Source organism: Rhipicephalus microplus, chromosome 3 (assembly GCF_043290135.1).
Source record: "Rhipicephalus microplus isolate Deutch F79 chromosome 3, USDA_Rmic, whole genome shotgun sequence".
Taxonomy (NCBI): Eukaryota; Metazoa; Arthropoda; class Arachnida; order Ixodida; family Ixodidae; genus Rhipicephalus; species Rhipicephalus microplus.
This window is the reverse complement of record NC_134702.1, coordinates 24,327,408-24,346,303: the sequence shown is the minus strand read 5'-3', so window position 1 is coordinate 24,346,303 and position 18,896 is coordinate 24,327,408. Positions and strand designations below refer to the sequence as shown.

Below are 18,896 nucleotides of genomic sequence, written 5' to 3'. Positions count from 1 at the left end.
AAGCACGCTGTGACCGCTAATTATTGGTGGTCATAGGAGAATTTTAACTATTCCTTAAATTCCCTGCAATATCACAGATTCCCCTTTTCCCTTCGGCCAAAATGACAGGCGAAAATTCCTTGAAAAAGGGAAAATTCCCTGCACGGAACATCACTGATGCAGGCCTGCCTGCCCGCCACACATGCAATAATGAGTGCTCGCTCTCGTGTGGGAGTCCCCACCGCCCCGCGCTTTGTCCGCGGCGGGGCAACCGCGGAAGAAGCATGCTCGGGCCAAAATTACGAAGTCCAGGGTAAAATTCCTAGAATCCATGGTGAAAATTTGTTATGTCAAGGATGTCTCCCACTGTTACTTTGTTACATAGAGGTCGCAAATACACGTGCAAATGCACATTAGGAAATAAAAACGTTGTTCTATCAAAAAATTCATAATACGGAAGTTCGTTATAAGCAAGTTTATCTGTATTTATTTGCATCTAGATCTCAAATTTTCACTCACAGACGACTTCGATTTTTCATAAACAACCAACGGCAGTGACACCAGTACGAATCAGTAACAGGGGTTGTCCAAGAGGCTTTCATGTAGAAAGGAGCACGAGGGGGGGGGGGGGGGAGCAGGAGCCAGGTAAGGTCGATATCAACAACAGTGCTGTACCAAGTGGGAAGGTGTGGTTAGGAGCTTAAAACACCCAAAAGTTTTTAATTTTGCACATGTTATATACAGATCCACACATACAGACATAGACACAAACATGGTTCAATGTGTTTGGTATGGTTGAAACCCTCGAAAAAAAATTTCTGGCAACACCCTTCCTCGGCAAAGCAAGTTCTGGGCATGCATCATTACACTTCAGTAATCTAGACAACCTGAAGTGCCACACATTGAGATCAATTGTAATATTTTATCAAGATGTGTCAAGTTGTGTAACCTTCAAGATGGCAAAGTGTTAAGCTTAGAAACTGTGTTTTCCATTGAAGCTTTCTCAACCCTAAATTTTCACCACGGCCTGCTTATTCTCAAGTCTAGGTTGATCGCAAGCCTTTTCCAGCGATTCAGCCAGATTTCATCTCCGAATGAAACGTAATACATGCATAAAGTCTCCTCTCCGTCTCTGCATATTGTGCCGGGAGAGTGACTGGGAGAAGCAATATTGTATGTAACATTCCAGGCATCAGTTCGCAAACCCTAGGAGCCCCAATTATAAAAATTATTTTTTTATGAATGTTAATTGCTGCAATAAACCTTGCACAAGTAAACTTTCAAATTTCGATAATAGCAATGAATGATTTCATTTGTGCCATATATATATATATATATATATATATATATATATATATATATATATATATTAGGTAGTTGAATATGTATATTTAAGTCGAATACAGATAATTCAATAAGTGTACCAGGTGTCGTCAAGCTGATAATGTGGCACAGCAAATCAGTCTCATTGGGTGCTAGAAAATTGACACTACTTCAATTCATAATGATTGGTGAACTTCTGAAAACATAAGATAAAAACTTTTTTAACCATAAAAATAAGCATGCCGAGAACCTCTCCAACATATCTAGTTTATTGTCTCTCGATACAGACAGTTCACATGTTTACGTGTGTGGCACTGATACAAAGGATAAGTCAGATCAAGGCAACAACATATTTGGACAACACGCAAACTAGGACACAGGTACTTTACCAGCACTTGCTGACTACCTTCTATAGGTGTTATCACACGCTTCAACTTGGAATAGCTGCATTACTTGACATGGCAATGGCACCTTAAGATAAAAGGCACTAGAGGAAGGCAAATAATGGCAGCACATCATGGAATTGAAGGTGGAACCATGCTACGTGCAATCTATAGCAATCTATAGTTCCTGGAAAAGTTAATTGCATATATTTTGTATGTAACACCACACATACATCTGGATTAGAAAACAATTTATTAGTGCCGTGCACTATTCCTATATAGTAATGAAACCCAAGCCAAGTCAATCTTCAAACTCTGCTTTGTTGGTCTAGATTACAACAGATGCTTTGTTTGGGAAGACATTTCGAACGAAAAAATAGTAAATAAACATATTTACTGAGACAGCCATTCAAGCAGCCTTTTCATATGAAAGATATACAGTAGACTGAAATCTGTTAAACGGAGCTACTGCTTAAAGGAACTATTGCCTCTGCAATGCTTGGTTTACCTCTCAGTAAACGGAACTCCTGTTGAATGGAACATATTTTCCCGGTACTTTCAGGTTCCCTTTACTGAGAGTATACTGTATAGCTCGTAAGGCAATGGCAAAATATTGATAAAAAGAGGGCTGGCTTAAAGTTAGCACTGTGCACAGTTTGCTACGCAGTATTTGCAGTAATTGTGAATACCACAAAAGCACTGGAGTATGCATGGAATGAAAGCACGAGAATAGCAGTAAATTGGTGAAATTTTATATATAAAAGGTGCATGGAAAACAACAAAGAAAAATAAAGTCAACAGGAGATGTGCGTGGGCAACCCGTTTCAGTGAAGGTGCTGCGGCTTTCCAAGTTTCTGGATATCAATGTATCTAGCTCAGCAATAGATATTGAGGCAGTTGCTCATTCCAGTTTCAAGCGCTGTGGCAAAGAAGTTTATTGCTGCTGTTTGCAAAGCTTTAAAGAATAATTGCAAGTTTGTATGATTGCTAACCTCATGGGTTGCCTGCTGCATTGTGTGTGGACAACATAAGTGATAGGCTTGGTGGCACAAGTTAAACTTTTAAACGCCGCACTATGGAGCGGTAAAAAACAAACTAAAATTTATGTTGATAATTTGCATTGGCCTTCTAAATTACCTATGATCAAAAATACAGCCATATTCACAATGACTAAGCATGTTTTTTCGCATGTTCCATTTTTGGAATGTTGGCATTTCCCATATGCAAAACACACATTTTCTTTGGAACAACTTTTATTGGCTTTTCAGTCGGGTTTCCTTATTCAGGATGACTGAAGAATAATATTTAGCGTCATACGATGTCTCTGAAAAGTATAAATATTCATAACAACACTTTACGAAAATTTCTTCTTTCATACTACTGGCTGTACTACAGTGAGCAAATCGCAAACCGTGGCAAGTGGCAAAGCATGTGCAGCCGCTTTTTGCACTGCTGGCACTGATTCGTTGTATTCTTCTAGCATTCCGCGCACCTTCCCCGAGTCGTTGAGATGATGTAGTGGCCATCAGTTTTTCTGTCCTCATGTCTCGGATGAACCCGGGGTCCAGGTCTTGCAGTGAGTTTCTGCTTGAGCTGCAGCAAGGACAGGGTGACGTCCCGCCAAAAGGCGATGTGCGTCATGGCGGCATCACTACCCTTGTGAAGTTCGCAGTGGAGGAGCCATCCTGCGACGACAGCCATGTTCAAACCATTGCTGAAAAGGTTCCACCACCATTTCTTGCTCCTCAGTCTCGGTCGATAGCTTCCGAGGAGGCGGTCCATCACATCTACTCCGCCCATGCCCTCATTGTATTTTTTTATCAAATATGGTTGAGGAATGTCCACCTTTTTGTTTGAGCGTCGTGAGAAGCGTTTCGCACTTCCAACAGGCTCGCGGCTGAGGTGGTTAGAAGAAACTGTGACGACTGCATTGTCATTCCACCTGCATGCGTAGACTACCCCATCACACTTGATGATGATGATGATGAATCCACAGACATGGCTCGTACCCACTCCGGGGGATTGTCCAAGAATCGATGACTTAATTAAATAGGTTTTTTTTTAATATCGAAACCACCCACCAGAAAAAAGAGAAAAAAGAAAAGACACCCTAATCAGAATGAAAGGAGTGCAATAGTTGCTTGTCACTCGTGCAGATAAGACAATTATTCATTACTTTGAATAAGAATCAGCATGGTTAAACAATGCTCTTGTGTTCGTTGGAATTATTTTTTTTGCATGATTAAAAATCACGCAATTAAAAGCTTAATTCTTTTACTTTCATTCAGGTACTTGCAAACTGCGTAGAAAACGTTCTCGTGGCTGAAGCCCAGATCGTAAGCACCAAAGGAAAGTATGTTTTCTATAATGAAATTCAACCCCAGGCTAGCGTATGGGAGGGCTAAGAATGTTTTCCTGAGCAATTTGTATCGGCGACATGATAAAAAATAGCGCTCTATTGTTTCCAATTCTGAACAAAAGTTGCATAGTGGTGATATCGCCAGACCAGCCCTATGTGAATAGAAATTTAACGGGGGGACACGACATCGAAATCTGGTTATTATGGTTTCCAACTGTTTTGTAGGACACCAATGACTTTTCCATGGAAATCTTAAGTGAGTAAATTCTGGTGTTGACAATATTGCTTCCATAGCGTCTGCACTGAGCGCAAGCTTTCTGTATCTTGTCGCCGTTATAGTGGCCACTTCGGGAAGGACTGATAGTACTGGCCCTTCCAATGCTGCTCGCGCTAGAGAGTCGGCGATTTCATTTACTTCTAAGCCGCAATGACCGGGTACCCATACTAATTTCAGTAGCTGCAGCTGAGGAGGAACTAGCATAAGGAGCGTCTTTAAGGCCATCGATTTTGTTGACGCCGTAATCGACGTACGTACTGACAGGGAATCCGTTATTATGATCGCATTAGCGGCATTCAAAGGTAGCTTTCGCAGCGCTAGAACTTTTGCCAACAGCTCAGCTTCGAAAACTGGGGGGAAATCCGGTAATCTTAATGAAAAAGACCAGTCAAGCGAATGTGAGTATATACCTACACCTGTCTTTTCATCCAATACTGAAGCATCTGTGGCTATAATATTATTCGTTTCCGCGTGTGCAAGATAATCCTGCAGTCGGCTATTTAAGACCCTATAGGATTGTAATTTGGACTTAGAGGGAAAAATCTCATCGAATTCAATCTTAAGAATTTGATTTGTATCCTGCGCAGCAATCACATCTCGAATTTTTACATTTAACCTATCTAGTTGTTTCTGGACAAAAGCAATTTGAGGTGTTCGAAAGCGTGGCCAATGGGCAAGAAAAAAGCTGTCTGGGTCATTTATAAAATCATACTCAGATCGTCTTGGCGCATAGCTATAAAATTTCAGAAACGTCTGAACCGTTAGGATACGAAAACGGCAATGTAATGTAGGTAATCGTGCTTCCAGATACAAAACATTGTTTCTTACAAACCTCGGAAGTCCTAAACACAATCTCAAGGCTTCTCGTTCCAGCATAACCAGAGGCTTTATTTTATAGGCAGGGCCACCTGAGAACAATACGCACCTGAATTCTAGGATTGGTCGCATATACATTTTATAGATCATCACCATTGTGCTTCTGCGTAGACCATATCGGCGGCTGCTCAGTCTACGAAGAATTCCTAAGGCGCGTTGTGCTTTAGATGCCATGCTTTCTATGTGAGGAGTCCAGTTTAGGTTGGCATTATAAGTTACTCCCAAATATTTAAGAGATTCCACCTGTGGAATGGGCTCTTGTTTATAACATATTGAAATTGAGATGGGATCGGATAACGGGAATATCAATACTGCACTCTTATTTACATTTAAGGGCATGCAGACTGCATCTAGCCATCTCTCCAGCATATTGACATATCTCTGTAGCGTTTGATATAAAGAATATATGTCACTATGTGCCGTGAAAAATGCAATATCATCAGCATATACAAACACCTTCACGTCCTGGCAATGCGGTATAGTGCTCATTAAGATGTTAAATAGAACTGGCGATAATACAGCGCCTTGGGGGACACCACGTGTTTGTTTGCACTTTGACGATGCGCAACCATCCTTAAAGCAATAGAACTCTCTTCCTCTCAAAAATTCCCTCACCCACGCCAATATATATTTTGGGAGATTGTGGCTCTCTAATATGTCTAATAATACTGAATGTTCTACACTATCGTATGCCTTAGCTATATCCAATGTCACTAGTGCCGCATGTTGTCTTTTTTTGCGAGCAAGCTGAATGCGGCTTTCTAAATCTGCGTGTGCACACCAGATTGAACAATCTGTTCTGAAGCCAATTTGATTTGGATTTAATATCGAATTTTCCTCCATCCATATTAGAATTCTTTTATTGAGCACTCTTTCGATGAGCTTCACCATATTAGATGTAAGAGAAATGGGTCGAATGTTTTCTATGACATATCCGAATCCTTGTCTTTTTTGTATCGGCACTATTTTAGCTAATTTCCACTCATACGGAATCCAGGCATATTTTAACGAATAATTTACTGTGTTTAGTTGTAGTGGAAAACTCTTCTTTCTTCCTTTTCGATTTTTTTCAAGCTCTTCAGTGGACAACCACCGGTTCTTGTATCTCGCACAGTCCCTGTCGCCCGAATGCCCTGGTCAGCCAGTTTCGTCAAGAGGCCGTGCGAAGTGAAGAAGTTGTCAAAGTAGACTTCGTGCTGTTCAGGCGCTTCCAGGATCGATACCATATTGGATCGATACCATATTGATCCCGAGAGGTGTCTTGTCGTCCTTCTCGTTCCTACCACAATATATTTCCATCGCATAGGGTACCCAGTTCGAAGAGCACATCATTCATATTTTGTACTCAAATCGAATGGGTTTACTGCGAATAAACATTTTGCACGAGTGGTGGCCATAATAGGGCACCATTGACTCGTCGATGCTGAGGCTTTCATTGAACACTCCTAACTGGCGGAAACACTTGGAGATTTCGTTGTAAAACGGCTGAATTTCGCCCAGTTTTTCGCCTGCGTTCAACTGAGTGTTGTCAACAACATGAAAGAACCTTTTCATCTGCCAGAACCTATTGCGGGCCATCACTGTCGCGACTATAGGCACACAAAGATCTGCAGTGTTCCAATACGAGTCTTCAGACGGAACGGAGTGGTACCCGCTGAAAACTAATACCCATGCCACACGGGCAGAAAAAATGGCATTTACCCCCGAATGCCTTCAGATTTATTGCCATTCGCGCGGTGCCACACGGGCGAACAAAATCCGAGTGCCATTCGCCACCAAATGCCTTCGCTACTCAGTTGACTGCACGGAGGAAGGTGGTTGACTGAGAAATGCCTACTCTCGACGACACAGCTCGCGAAATGCGATTTACCTGAAAGTATATAAAACAAATTGTATTAAGCTGAAAATAAAATTTCTCGTTTTTTATTCGCACTAAAGTCTTAAAAAGGTGCTTTGAACGTTATACAAAGAAAATAAAGTATTAATAATAAAACGCTTGTCAATTTTAGCGAAACTTTGGCAAACAAGCATGCAACACTGGTATTTTCATCGTCATCGCCATCGAGTTTACTTTCTCCACGGAGGAAGAAAAAAGGTGACTTTCTCCGTGACTTTCTCTGCTTTTTTCATCAGTTTTCATTCTTTGCTTTCCAATCTTCCGCCAACCCGTACGCGCCATTTCGCTCTGCTTAAACAAAAAAGAAATAAAAAAAGAGATGACGTGTCCCAATGAGCGCGCGAGCTGGACCGAAGAGGACTAGAGAAGACGATGACTTTGATTACGCTCTGGGAAGAACACCTCTCAGGCCTTCGTGGACAAAAGCGGAATGGCACAATTTACTCTGCCATTACGGAAGCGCTGGCCAGGTACGGCATCGTGAGGACGCGAGCCCAAGTACATACTAAGATCGAAAATCTGCGAAGCAAGTACAGGTGAGCATTTTGACTTGAATATCCTGCCTGTGTACTGCCGAGGAGCTTACGCCGTGCATGTCAATGCTGCCACCAATCAAATGACGATAGTTATAGCGCGAAAACAAAACGACGACACAGAGACAAGGACACTCCCTGTCCCTGTGTCGTCGTTTTGTTCTCGCGTTATAACTATCGTCATGCCATACCAACTAGCCCAAGCTGCCACACTTCTAACCAACCAAATGTTTGCGGAAAACGGCGCGAAAAAACTCTGCCCCTTACGACCATTTCGGTGTGATTTGGCTAGGTGTCCCACATAAAAACACTTGCTATGCCTATTTAGTGGTCAACTTAAACAAATTTGTACCCGCGTTGATTGTATTGCCTTTCCGGGGCAACATTATAGATAAGTTAATAGCTCGTCCTCATGGCCTCTCTCAGGTGCCTTTATTGGCAAGTTCAGTCGGAGATAAAATTTTGAAGCAATGAAAAAAAAAAAAAACCCCTTGGAAGACAGGATGTTCCTGAAGCCAACACTTTAACAAACGGACTTGTCCTCAGGAATTAAAATCCTACAGAATACAAGTCCACTTGTGAAAACATTAACTCTAGACATACCTTGTGTACCTAGGATTTTTTATCTCTATAGTGCGACTACCAAGAATGGACTCTGTGCAAGTTGGTGCAGTCGTCTTGCCATTGGATACTGTTATCGAATTGGATTATCACACGCAGTATGCACAATTCAACCTATTCCACTGTTCAAAGCCTGGTGTCATAAGGTGGTGTCGTACACAAGCCCAGAGAATCGTTTCAACTTCCTTCTGTCACTGCTACTAAGCTTGCACTTTCGTTTATTACAGATTATTCTCAAAAAAAAAAAAAAAAAACCACAGGTTCTGGTGCGGTCACATGGCCATTTTATTGGCGAATACACCAGTTCCTTGGGAGTCTGCTGGTAAATGACGCTATACTTGCTGTTGTAAGCAACTGCGAAAGCCTCTCCGTTTCACAGGTTGGTATCTACCTTATATGTGCCGATGGGTTACTTGGTGAGCCACGACGATTTCAAAAAGCATTGCACAAACGGACACCATCACACACATAAAATTGCAGTGTTTGCATTGCTTTATGTGCGTAAATGTGTATTTGTCTGCTGTTTCGTCAGCATGTACATTCATTCCCCTGAGCACTGGTGCAAGTTGCAACGAATGTGGTGTCTCTAATGTGTGTCCAGCCTTTGTGACACTACTATTAATACTTATGTAACTTTTCGCAGATCATACGCACTATGGAAACGGGGAATGAATTGAGCGAGCTTCTTGGCAGTGAGGCCGACATGCAGCAGCTGACAGAAGTTCCAGAATCTTCAAGTGCCACCGTTGCCTCAAGTACTGCTAATTTAGATCAAACTGCAGCAACTGGACCGGCGGAGACAGCTGCACCTGCCGTGGAAAGCCTTCCGCAATGCAGTGAATCGGCACCAGCGGAAGCTGGAGCAACTGCGGCACAGCCAGCTGCATCAAAAAAAAGGACACGAGCTGGCCCCGATTCTGCAATCATGGAAATGGTTAAAGAGCAAAAGATGTTCAGAGGAATGTGGCAAGAGTGCAAAGCACGAGAGCTCGAGCTACGAAATGAACAGTTGAAGCTTCAGAAGGAAGCAGCTAAAAGAGAAGAAAAGCTGATTGATATTCTTCAGAAGTTCCTTGAATAATGGAGGCCTTAAAGAAAGATTTATTCAATAAATACTAGTTTGCCTTTGTAATTGTGCATTTCTTAAGGGATACAGTACGAGTATTAGGCAGCACTGATTTCCGTGCAGCCTAATAAAAGAGCCCTGCTACTATGTTTTAATAGTCTCCAAACTTCTGAATCGCAACTTACACGTTACATCACTAAGTGAATGCAAAAAAAATTGTTGTAGGCAAACGAGATCTATCAAGCTTAAGAAATCGAAATAAAAGCGGTGACAAATTCGCACACCGATTCCTTGCATGTCGCAATAACCAAGAGTCGTCCTACCGTGCTTTTAATGGTGCCTTCACACCTACACTAATGCTGTTACCCTGACATTTGATAGCAAATACCGCTTTGCTGACTGCAGTTTAGTATGCACTTTTCCCTCCGAGAAATTAAGATGTCCTGGTGCAGAAACCGAAGGCTTGGCATATTGAAACCAATGCGCTTATGTATGCTTCTGGAGAGTTCTCACTGGGCAACACTAAATTGAAGTTGTAATGCACAAATTTGTGCATTTTTATTTCTATAAACAGTATAAAACACATTTAACAACTCTGAAAACATCACGTGATTGTGCAACTCTTTATTAACTCAACTAATCAAACTTTCACTTCTTTATAAGAACTATGAGAATGACTAAAAAAGCCACAAAGTGCAGATTGACTAACGTTTGGCAAGTGAGTCAGAATAAACATAATAAATATGTGCAGCAAGTAACCGAACACTGAGGTCATGCACATGGACTAAATGTGCATCAAACGTGACTAAAAGACAGGAAACGGTTGTATACTAAATGAAAACAAAGGTTCGAGATAAACCATTAAAATATATACAAGGATTTAAAAAATGCACACTTCGCTATAAAATATATTTACATTAACTGTTGAAATAGTACAATAACACATTATTGTAAAGATAATCTGTAAAGAATACAATATTACAGAGAAATAAAATACAATGCACAGGCGCCTGCCAAAATGTGCAGGGGATATAGGTGTCACTTTAAAAAAGCCATTTGAATGGTAAAAGCTTATAGAGTTTGCTGTGTTACTTATTTCTTTTGAAGCACAATAATGATAAATCACCTTGCCTTATAAAATACAAAATTATGAGCAAAACAATTATGCATGGTATACAAGTTGGTTGAAGAGTATTTGGAGCAATTAAAAAAACACCCTCTGACAAAGGCCTAATCTCACACTTTCAACGCTTTTGTGAAGTAAAAAAACGTGCCATAAATAGCAAACAATAAAAACATGGGGTGCTTGGTGATGCTTTGAAATCAGTGAAGCAAGTACAGGTGAGCAATGTGCTTGCCGTTATTAAAAAAAACACTTTAACAGCTGACAACAGACCAAGTGGTCTAAATTTTCGGAGCCCTTCACTACGGCATTCTTCACGATCATATCGTGGTTTTGGGGCATTAAACTCCAGGTATTATTTTGTACCAAACACAAACATACTACAGCTTTGATGCAGTGTATGAAGGCCGTAAATGGTGCATATATTCTTCAAAAACAGTTTCACTGCTGCAGGCACGAGATTACCTCAGCTACCCGAGACTGTGACTCACTGCTGAGTTCTAGCAAAGAAGTATTTCGCTAACGCTTTCCTTACGTCTTCACCGTTTTTGCTAGACGCGTCCGATGTACAAGTTGGCTGCTCGTAAGCAGCATTCCACAATGCTACTTCTTGTTCCCAATGTGGTTCTACGTGTTTCTGAAAACCTTCACAGATGTTATGAAGAACGCAACATGCCTTAATAACCAGGGTAGTGGTGGCGAGCTTGCACTCCATGCGTTTCATAACGAAACGAAACCTGGCTTTCAAACGGCCAAATGAATTTTCTACAATCCTTCTGTCCTTTGACAGATTATAGTTGTACGCCCTTTCTTGTGTGTCAGGCTGTGCATTCGCATATGGTTTCTGCAGGTTTGGCGATAGAGCAAATGCCTGGTCACACAGCACTATTGGAGGCACACAAACTCCTTCGATTGTTGCTGTTGGGCGTTTGAAAGATCCGCTTTCAATAGCTTTGCAGAGTACGGATCTTCCGTACACAAACGAGTCGTGGCACCGCCCTGGGGAGCCGACGTTTGTGCACCTGAAGCGGTACCGGTGGTCCACTAGAGCCAGCAAGATCATGCTATACCTGCAAATATAACAGCAATATTGCAGTCAGTACTGCTAATTATCCAGAAAACTTTCCAGTCACACGCCAACATATTTCATTTGAAACACGTAGCATCGACTGTTAATAAACGAATGCACGAAACGTAAAGACAATTTAATGAACAATAAACAGGCCTTCCCAACTTACCAGCCTTTGTAATTGTAGTAGTCCGAAGCATATTTCTTTGGCGGTGACACTGAAAAGTGGCAGCCGTCGAGCACCCCAACACCTTGTGGGAATCCAGTGACTGCAAAAAATTCCCTCATATGCTCCTCCATGTCGGTTGGCTTTTCAGTACGGCCGTACAGAACTCTTTGTAGAGCAAGTTCACAGTAGAGCGGCCAATCGCGAACAATTCAGCGATGGTGCGGTCTTCGGCAGCAGAGAACAAGCGGTAGAGTGAGACGGCTACTCTTTTTTCCACTGATATTGCCTTTCTCATCGTTGTGTCCACCCGCTGCATGTCGGTACGACACGACTCCACAATGTAACGAAACGTGGCAGCCGAGACGCGAAAGCACCTTTTGAAGTATGCTTCCCCATTATTTGGTAGCGTTTCTTTAAACCAGTGCTGACTACGACGGAAACACCACCGAGATCGAGGCGTTGAGCTCAGCAAAGACGCTGCAGCGATCAGGTTGAAATGGTTTGATATTAATTGAAGTTCAATGTCCTGAAGCTGGCGCATAATAACTCGTCTCTTCTCCAAAATTATTCGCTCTTGAGCACGATGCTTTGCACGGAAACACACAAGTGCTGCCGTGAAAAAACGAACTCTGCGAACATCTTCTGAGAGATGCGACAGGCGCCATTTGGATCTGACTAGTGTTGGCTTAGGCAGGCTGCAACGTTGTAAAACAAAGCAAGAAACTAAAACTTAGGACAGCGTAATACGCGGGGGGGTAGGTGTTCTGTGGGGGCGCTGCGAGCGCTCGATGGTGTAATAGAACAGAAGGCAGCATCTATTGTAATAGAACAGAAGGCAGCAGAAAGGGGGTGGTAGATAATTATACTAGGAGACAAGAATGCGCACATAGAAGATATAGATGGGTATACCGACCCGACAGGCAAAATGATCATGGATATGTGTGAAAGGCTTGATTTGATCATTTGCAACAGTACCGAGAAGTGTGAAGGGCAAATAACATGGGAGGTAGGAAGGCTGCAGTCGACGATAGATTATGCACTGATGTCACATAGGATGTATGATAAGCTCAGGGGAATGCACATAGATGAAGGTGGCTCCAGAAGTCTGGGTAGTGATCACAAACGTATCAAACTAAGTTTTGGAAGAGCAGTGAAAGTGGGAAGGAGACAAGATGAGCAACTACAGGAAAATTTTTATTCAGAAAGGCAAATTGAAAGAGCCACTAAATAAATTGAGAAAGTAATCACGGAGGATAATAAGACAGTGTGGACATACACGAATCTAATTAGACTCTTTGAGCTAGAGCTTGATAAGACGCGTAACAAGTCACCCCGGAAAAGAAGACACAAACCCAAAAGTTGGTGGGATGAGGAAGTTAAGAGAGCCATAGCAAAACGTCAGGAAGCCTCTAGGGAACACAGACATGCTAAGCAGCGGGGTGAACCGACGGATGATGTTGAAAGAAAATGGGAAACTTTTTTAAGCTGTAGAAGGGCTGCATGCATCCCTTCTGATCAATGAAAAGATTAGAAGAAAGGGAGCTCAGTGGCTGGCAAAAGTGCATATAAAAGATAGAAAGGCAGCTGCGAAATTTTGGAACCATCTAAACTCCCTAAGAAATGAGACGAGCCTAGAGCAGAGTTTTATAACTACAGCCCAAGGTGCCAGGCTAGAAGGGGACATATAAGAACAAGGGTGACAGAAAAATTTCAACAAAGAAGTACTTTATGCAACACAATAGACAAGGACGAATCAAGTGGTGCAATGGCTCCATTTTCACAACGAGGGTGGGAAAGGGCTGAGAAAAGGGTTCCTAGTAGTACATCAACAGGCCGAGATGGCATTCCAATTAGGCTAATAAAGACATTAGGTCCGAAATCTAAGCAGGCTTTGAGAGTGGCAGTGAGCAAAATAATAATCGATGGTGAAGTTCCCGATGAATGGAAACTTAGCAGGATGAGCATGATCTATAAAGGAAAGGGGGACAAAGCTGACATAAACAACTACCGTACGTCCTATAACAGTGACATCAGTGGTCTACAGGCTGGCGATGCAGATTATAAAGGAAAGACTGCAGGCATGGATAGAAGATGAGGGGGTGCTGGGGGAACTGCAGAATGGATTTCGGAAACACAGGAGGTTGGAAGACAATCTGTTCTCACTGACGCAGTGCATCGAAATAGCAGAAAAGGAACACAGGTCCCTGTGGCTAGCATTCTTGGATATCAAGGGAGCGTACGATAGCGTGGTTCAAGAGGAATTGTGGGGAATACTGCACACACTAGGCGTGGAACATGTAGTCACTAATCTTTTAAAGGGTATCTATAGAGGTAACAAGGTAGTTATAAAGTGGGAAAAACAGGTATCCAAGCCTGCAGAGGTAAAACGGGGGCTTAGGCAGGGGTGCCCCCTGTCACCCTTATTATTCATGATGTACCTACAAGGATTAGAGGCAAAATTAGAGGGAAGTGGGCTGGGCTTCAACCTCTCTTTAGTCAAACAATGAAAACATATTGATCAGGCACTACCAGCATTAATGTACGCAGATGATATAGTGCTAATGGCCAACAACAAGGAAGATTTGCAGGGATTGATGGACATCTGCGGTAATGAGGGAGATAGGTTAGATTTTAGATTCAGTAAGGAAAAATCAGCAGTCATGATTTTCAATGACAACGAAGGTAGTGAGCTTAGGATACAGGAGGTCACGCTAGAGATAACAGATAAATACAAATATCTGGGCGTATGGATAAGCAATGGGACCGAGTACCTGAGGGAACACGAAATATACGTGACGACTAAAGGTAACAGGAATGCAGCAGTGATGAAAAATAGGGCACTGTGGAATTACAATAGGTATGATGTTGTGAGAGGAATATGGAAAGGGGTCATGGTTCCTGGGCTGACGTTCGGCAATGCGGTCTTGTGCATGAGATCAGAAGTTCAAGCAAGATTAGAAATTAAGCAACGTGTAATAGGTAGGCTTGCTTTAGGAGCTCACGGGAATACCCCAAATCAGGGAGTACAAGGTGATATGGGATGGACATCATTTGAGGGCAGGGAAGCTAGCAGCAAGATAAAATTTGAGAAGCGATTGAGAAAAATGAAGGAGGAGCGTTGGGCTAGGAAGGTTTTCAGCTACTTGTACACGAAGAATGTCGATACAATATGGAGGAAGCGAACCAGGAAATTGACTGGTAAATACTTAGAAAACAGCAGGTGGCCAAACCAAAAAGAACTATCGGTTAAGAAGAAAGTGAAGGAAACGGAGACTGACATGTGAAAAATGGGCATGATTAAGAAGTCCGCACTAGAGATCTATCGAACTTTTAAGCAGCAAATTGCCAAGGAAAGGATCTATGATAATACTCGGGGTAGTTCTCTACTGTTTGAGGCATGGACGGGAGTACTGCGAACCAAGACATATCGAGCCAAATACGAAGGGGTAGACACGGTATGCAGTGCGTGTGGAGAGGAAGAAGAAACTGCCGAACACTTGATAATGTTCTGTAAAGGGCTTCACCCAATACTTCAGGATGATGGCGCAGAGTTTTTCAAAGCACTGGGCAAGTAGACTTAACTAGAAGGAGGTTATCTGATTGGTGGCTAAAGTCAAGGTACGAGTGAAAATTAAACTCTTCACTGCAAAGTACGAATCCTCAAACTCACTTTTTAAGGGGAAAAAATAAATATAGTTTTGGGTTCATTAAGTATTACGGCTTGGTGGCGCTAGCCACCGCCCGATTTAAAGGGTACAGCCATATCCATCCATCCAACCATCCGTGACAGACGCACTCCACATCGCCTCCGTAGGTGTTCTGCTATTTCTGCGGACATCCACCTTGGTACCCCTGAAACTTGGGTTTATCGTCACCGCCAAGTTCTCCGCTTCGCCTAGACAACACCTTCGTCCAGGTGGGTCGAGTTTTGACAACTTGATGGACATCCTTCACTCCCGGCTACAACGCCGCCTCGCTAAGGGCTCTCAGCCCGGCGATGGCGGCCGCTAACGTGGTTACGGGCTATTATCCTACCTCAAGCCAAGTGCTGTCTGTGGAGATTTCATCCTACGTAAACACTATGCCATCAGAAGACGAATACCTCGACGACATGGTGAGACTGTGGCAACGCAATCAAGCGAAATCGAAGTCTGCGTCTCAACAACAACGAGACGCCACAGCGGGCCACCATTCCCCAGCCTTGCAAGGAACGCCGGCGCGCCATCCCTCCGGCGGTGTGCCTACCTCTGCTCCGTCCCATGACCTACTACACTCCTGACCTGTTCAGATAGCGGGGTTCCTATGGGAGCGCGTGTCCCCGCTCTCGTTCAATCGCTCGCCGTAGGTGGCGCTACCTATAACCTGTTCGTCTGCTACTGTGCGGCCGGCAGGAGGGCGACGGACTGATACCATGCGTCTGCTTCTGTGACAAACTGCCTATACGTGTGATTGTTTTTTGCTGAAAAGGCTAACGTGTGCTATGTGTTACATTTTAGTAGTTAGGCTATACTGGTTGATTGACTTCTAAAGCTGTATATTTGCGTAGAAATGTCTTGCTGCATGGTTGTTTTTGCCATTCCAGCCTAAAAAAACTTCAATTTAGTATTCATAAAGCTTTTGACTAATAATGTACTCATTGGTAATAGAATATCAAACTGATTTTAGGTTGTTTAGGACGCGTCAGGTGAAACGCAGTGCCCCTGTTGAGCACTTACCTTGGACACTCGCCCTGGACAGGTGTTACACTTGTAGTCAATTGATAGAAGAGAATAATGCACATACGCCCACGGACGCATATCAAGGAGAGACACAGGAATTGAAGCTTTAACTCTTACTGTGACCTACACAACAAAAATTGTGCGTCAAATTTCGCTACGGGAGTTTGTCTGCTGGAACGGGGAGCGCTGGCCGATGCGCGTTTCTATGATTTTATATGTCCGTGCGATGAGACGATATGGTAAAGGCAGTGATGTGCCTATCGAGGGCAACACATTGCGACCCCAATAAAGTTTTTATCGTCATCATTATCATCATCTTGTCGAGCATAGTTAATAATAATAATAATAATAATAATAATAATAATAATAATAATAATAATAATAATAATAATAATAATAATAATAATAATAATGTTTTATTTTTCATCAATAGTTTGATGAAGGACAGCGGCAGGTAAAAGCTGCTCTTCGAAAGAGGCAGCTTGACATAGGCCCACAGACGCCTTTAGCACGACAGCACTGGCAAACAGTTAGCAATGTTATCTAAGCAACAATTACAAAAATATCAAGTTCAAATTCTAAAAATAAAAATAGCAACCATGATAACAATGTAGCAACTGCAAAGAAATCTTGAAAACTATACATGTGTATATCGTGCAATTGAGTTCGGGTACAGAGTAAGAAATCTATGCCAGCTTTCACATATTTATCAATTAACGTAGAAACTGTGTAGAACAACCTATCTGTGGAGTAGTTTGTTCTCGAAGTTTTTATTTTCCATGTTTCTTTATGTCATGTTTCGAACAAATTATTTGGCTGCAGTTTCGAGAGGTCGTACAAATAATGTCGACTTTCTTGAAATTGACGCCTGACCACCAATGCTAACTTAAAATCGTAGAGACGATGTAGGGGTGGTATTCCAGCCTGTTGAAACAATTCACTTCTGCGAGCATCATACGACCAGTAAAAAATTATTCTAATATACGTCTTTTGCATCAGGTACAGTTTTTGTAAGCGCGTGTTAGTCGTAGTCCTTCATACCAAGAAACAATAAGCAAGATGCCAACAGAACAGTCATTTATAAAGTAAGAATTTTACCTTGTATAGTAGAACAGTTTTGCCACTGTACACCGTGCCCTCTACGCGAGATAACTGACCCAGCACACTGTAAATGCGATCGTTTCAAAGCATATTGCTCGAAAATGTAACTCCAAGAATTTTTATACAATTTACTAACTCAATAATAGTATCGCCATACTTGAAATGTATGTTTTCATTAACAGACTTATTTTTAGGGCGGAATAGTACCGCCTTTGTTGTACTAGTGGTTATGTTTGATTGATAGCGCCCAAGGGCGACACCCGCAGTTGGGGCGCGTACACATGCTGAAAATGTGCCATTATACTCGTTTGTCAATGAAAAGCAGATCCCTCAAAGTGATATCAAGGTTTCTGCTAAAAGAATTTGGCGAGTGTATGCGTGTGATTCGAGCAATGTTACAGCACTTCAAAATGAAACAAAACACATTTGTCGCTTTACTTATGCGTGCCACAATATGCCAGTTAAAGCTGATGTTTCAAACAAAGTTTCTGCACTTTCGAAGAATATCCTACTTGCTGGCACACAGTGACGGCTTGTGTCTGCAATAAAGAAAAACATATGTACGCGTACAGAGCTGCGTGCATTTGGGTCATAGTTCAATAAAATGTGCTAGCAAGGTTCTGGGCGCGTACATGATACAATGGAGGCATGCAACTAAACTTTTAAAATCTTGCGAGATTTTGGCTTTTCGGCTATTCTCTTTCTCTTTCCTTCTTTGGCTGTTTTGTCCCGCACGTAGTTTGAGAAGAAAGGACGGCTAAATTTTTGCAACACTAGCCGCGCCATGGCTTCTCGGTGCTCGCTAGTAGCGCCTTTATGGCTGAAAAGAGGGTTCAAGGCCACTGCAGGTAGCACAGTTTGCACAAAAAGTGCCATCGGCCTCTTTTTGGAAATGGCCAATGGCGCAAATGCTTCCGCGGCCCTTTCTAGAGTGCTCACAAAGGAAAGAAATGAGATCGTTGGGTATGAAAGCCCTCCCCTGTCTAAATTAAATATCACAGCAGTAGCTGGTCCAGATGAGCTGGGAGCCTTGATTTTGCCGATGCAGTCGTCGCAAGTAATGCAATCCTCAGCTGCTTTCACCAGGAAGCCCGCTATAAGGCCAAGCGTGCTGGCCCTTATGCCTGGCTGTGGGGCACCTGTGGGAAGGTAGAAATGAAAAGTGTGCAAGAATTTTATCAGTATATAGATAAGCATGCATGATTAAACCGACACGTGTCCGTATACAAAATATGAGAAATATATATATATATATATATATATATATATATATATATGTATATATATATATATATATATATATATATATATATATATATATATATATATATATATATATATATATATATATATATATATATATGGATGTTAATGCGCTTTCAGATAACAACTGTTGCCCCAC

The 18,896-nt window shown here is 42.2% G+C and overlaps 1 protein-coding gene and 2 long non-coding RNA genes across 3 annotated transcripts; 1 reads left to right on the top strand and 2 right to left on the bottom strand.

Annotated features, from left to right (window-relative positions):
- Positions 1-3,161: 3,161 nt before the first annotated feature.
- LOC119163348 (uncharacterized) lies at positions 3,162-3,485 on the bottom strand. The gene has a single exon (XM_037415331.2). The coding sequence runs from the start codon at positions 3,483-3,485 to the stop codon at positions 3,162-3,164; it is 324 nt and encodes a 107-aa protein (XP_037271228.2).
- Positions 3,486-7,255: 3,770 nt separating this feature from the next.
- On the top strand, positions 7,256-9,380 carry LOC142803639 (uncharacterized). Its single transcript, XR_012894211.1, has 3 exons — positions 7,256-7,630; positions 8,476-8,627; positions 8,892-9,380. It is a non-coding gene; the product is annotated as an uncharacterized LOC142803639 (long non-coding RNA).
- Positions 9,381-9,923: 543 nt separating this feature from the next.
- LOC142803640 (uncharacterized) lies at positions 9,924-17,555 on the bottom strand. The gene is made up of 2 exons (XR_012894212.1): positions 11,676-17,555; positions 9,924-11,507 (listed from the first exon to the last, which is right to left on the bottom strand). It is a non-coding gene; the product is annotated as an uncharacterized LOC142803640 (long non-coding RNA).
- Between the last annotated feature and the right edge of the window lie 1,341 nt (positions 17,556-18,896).

Bases quoted from the DNA above. Each gene is read 5' to 3' on its own strand.
- LOC119163348 (XM_037415331.2), bottom strand. From the start codon at position 3,485: ATGGGCGGAGTAGATGTGATGGACCGCCTCCTCGGAAGCTATCGACCG.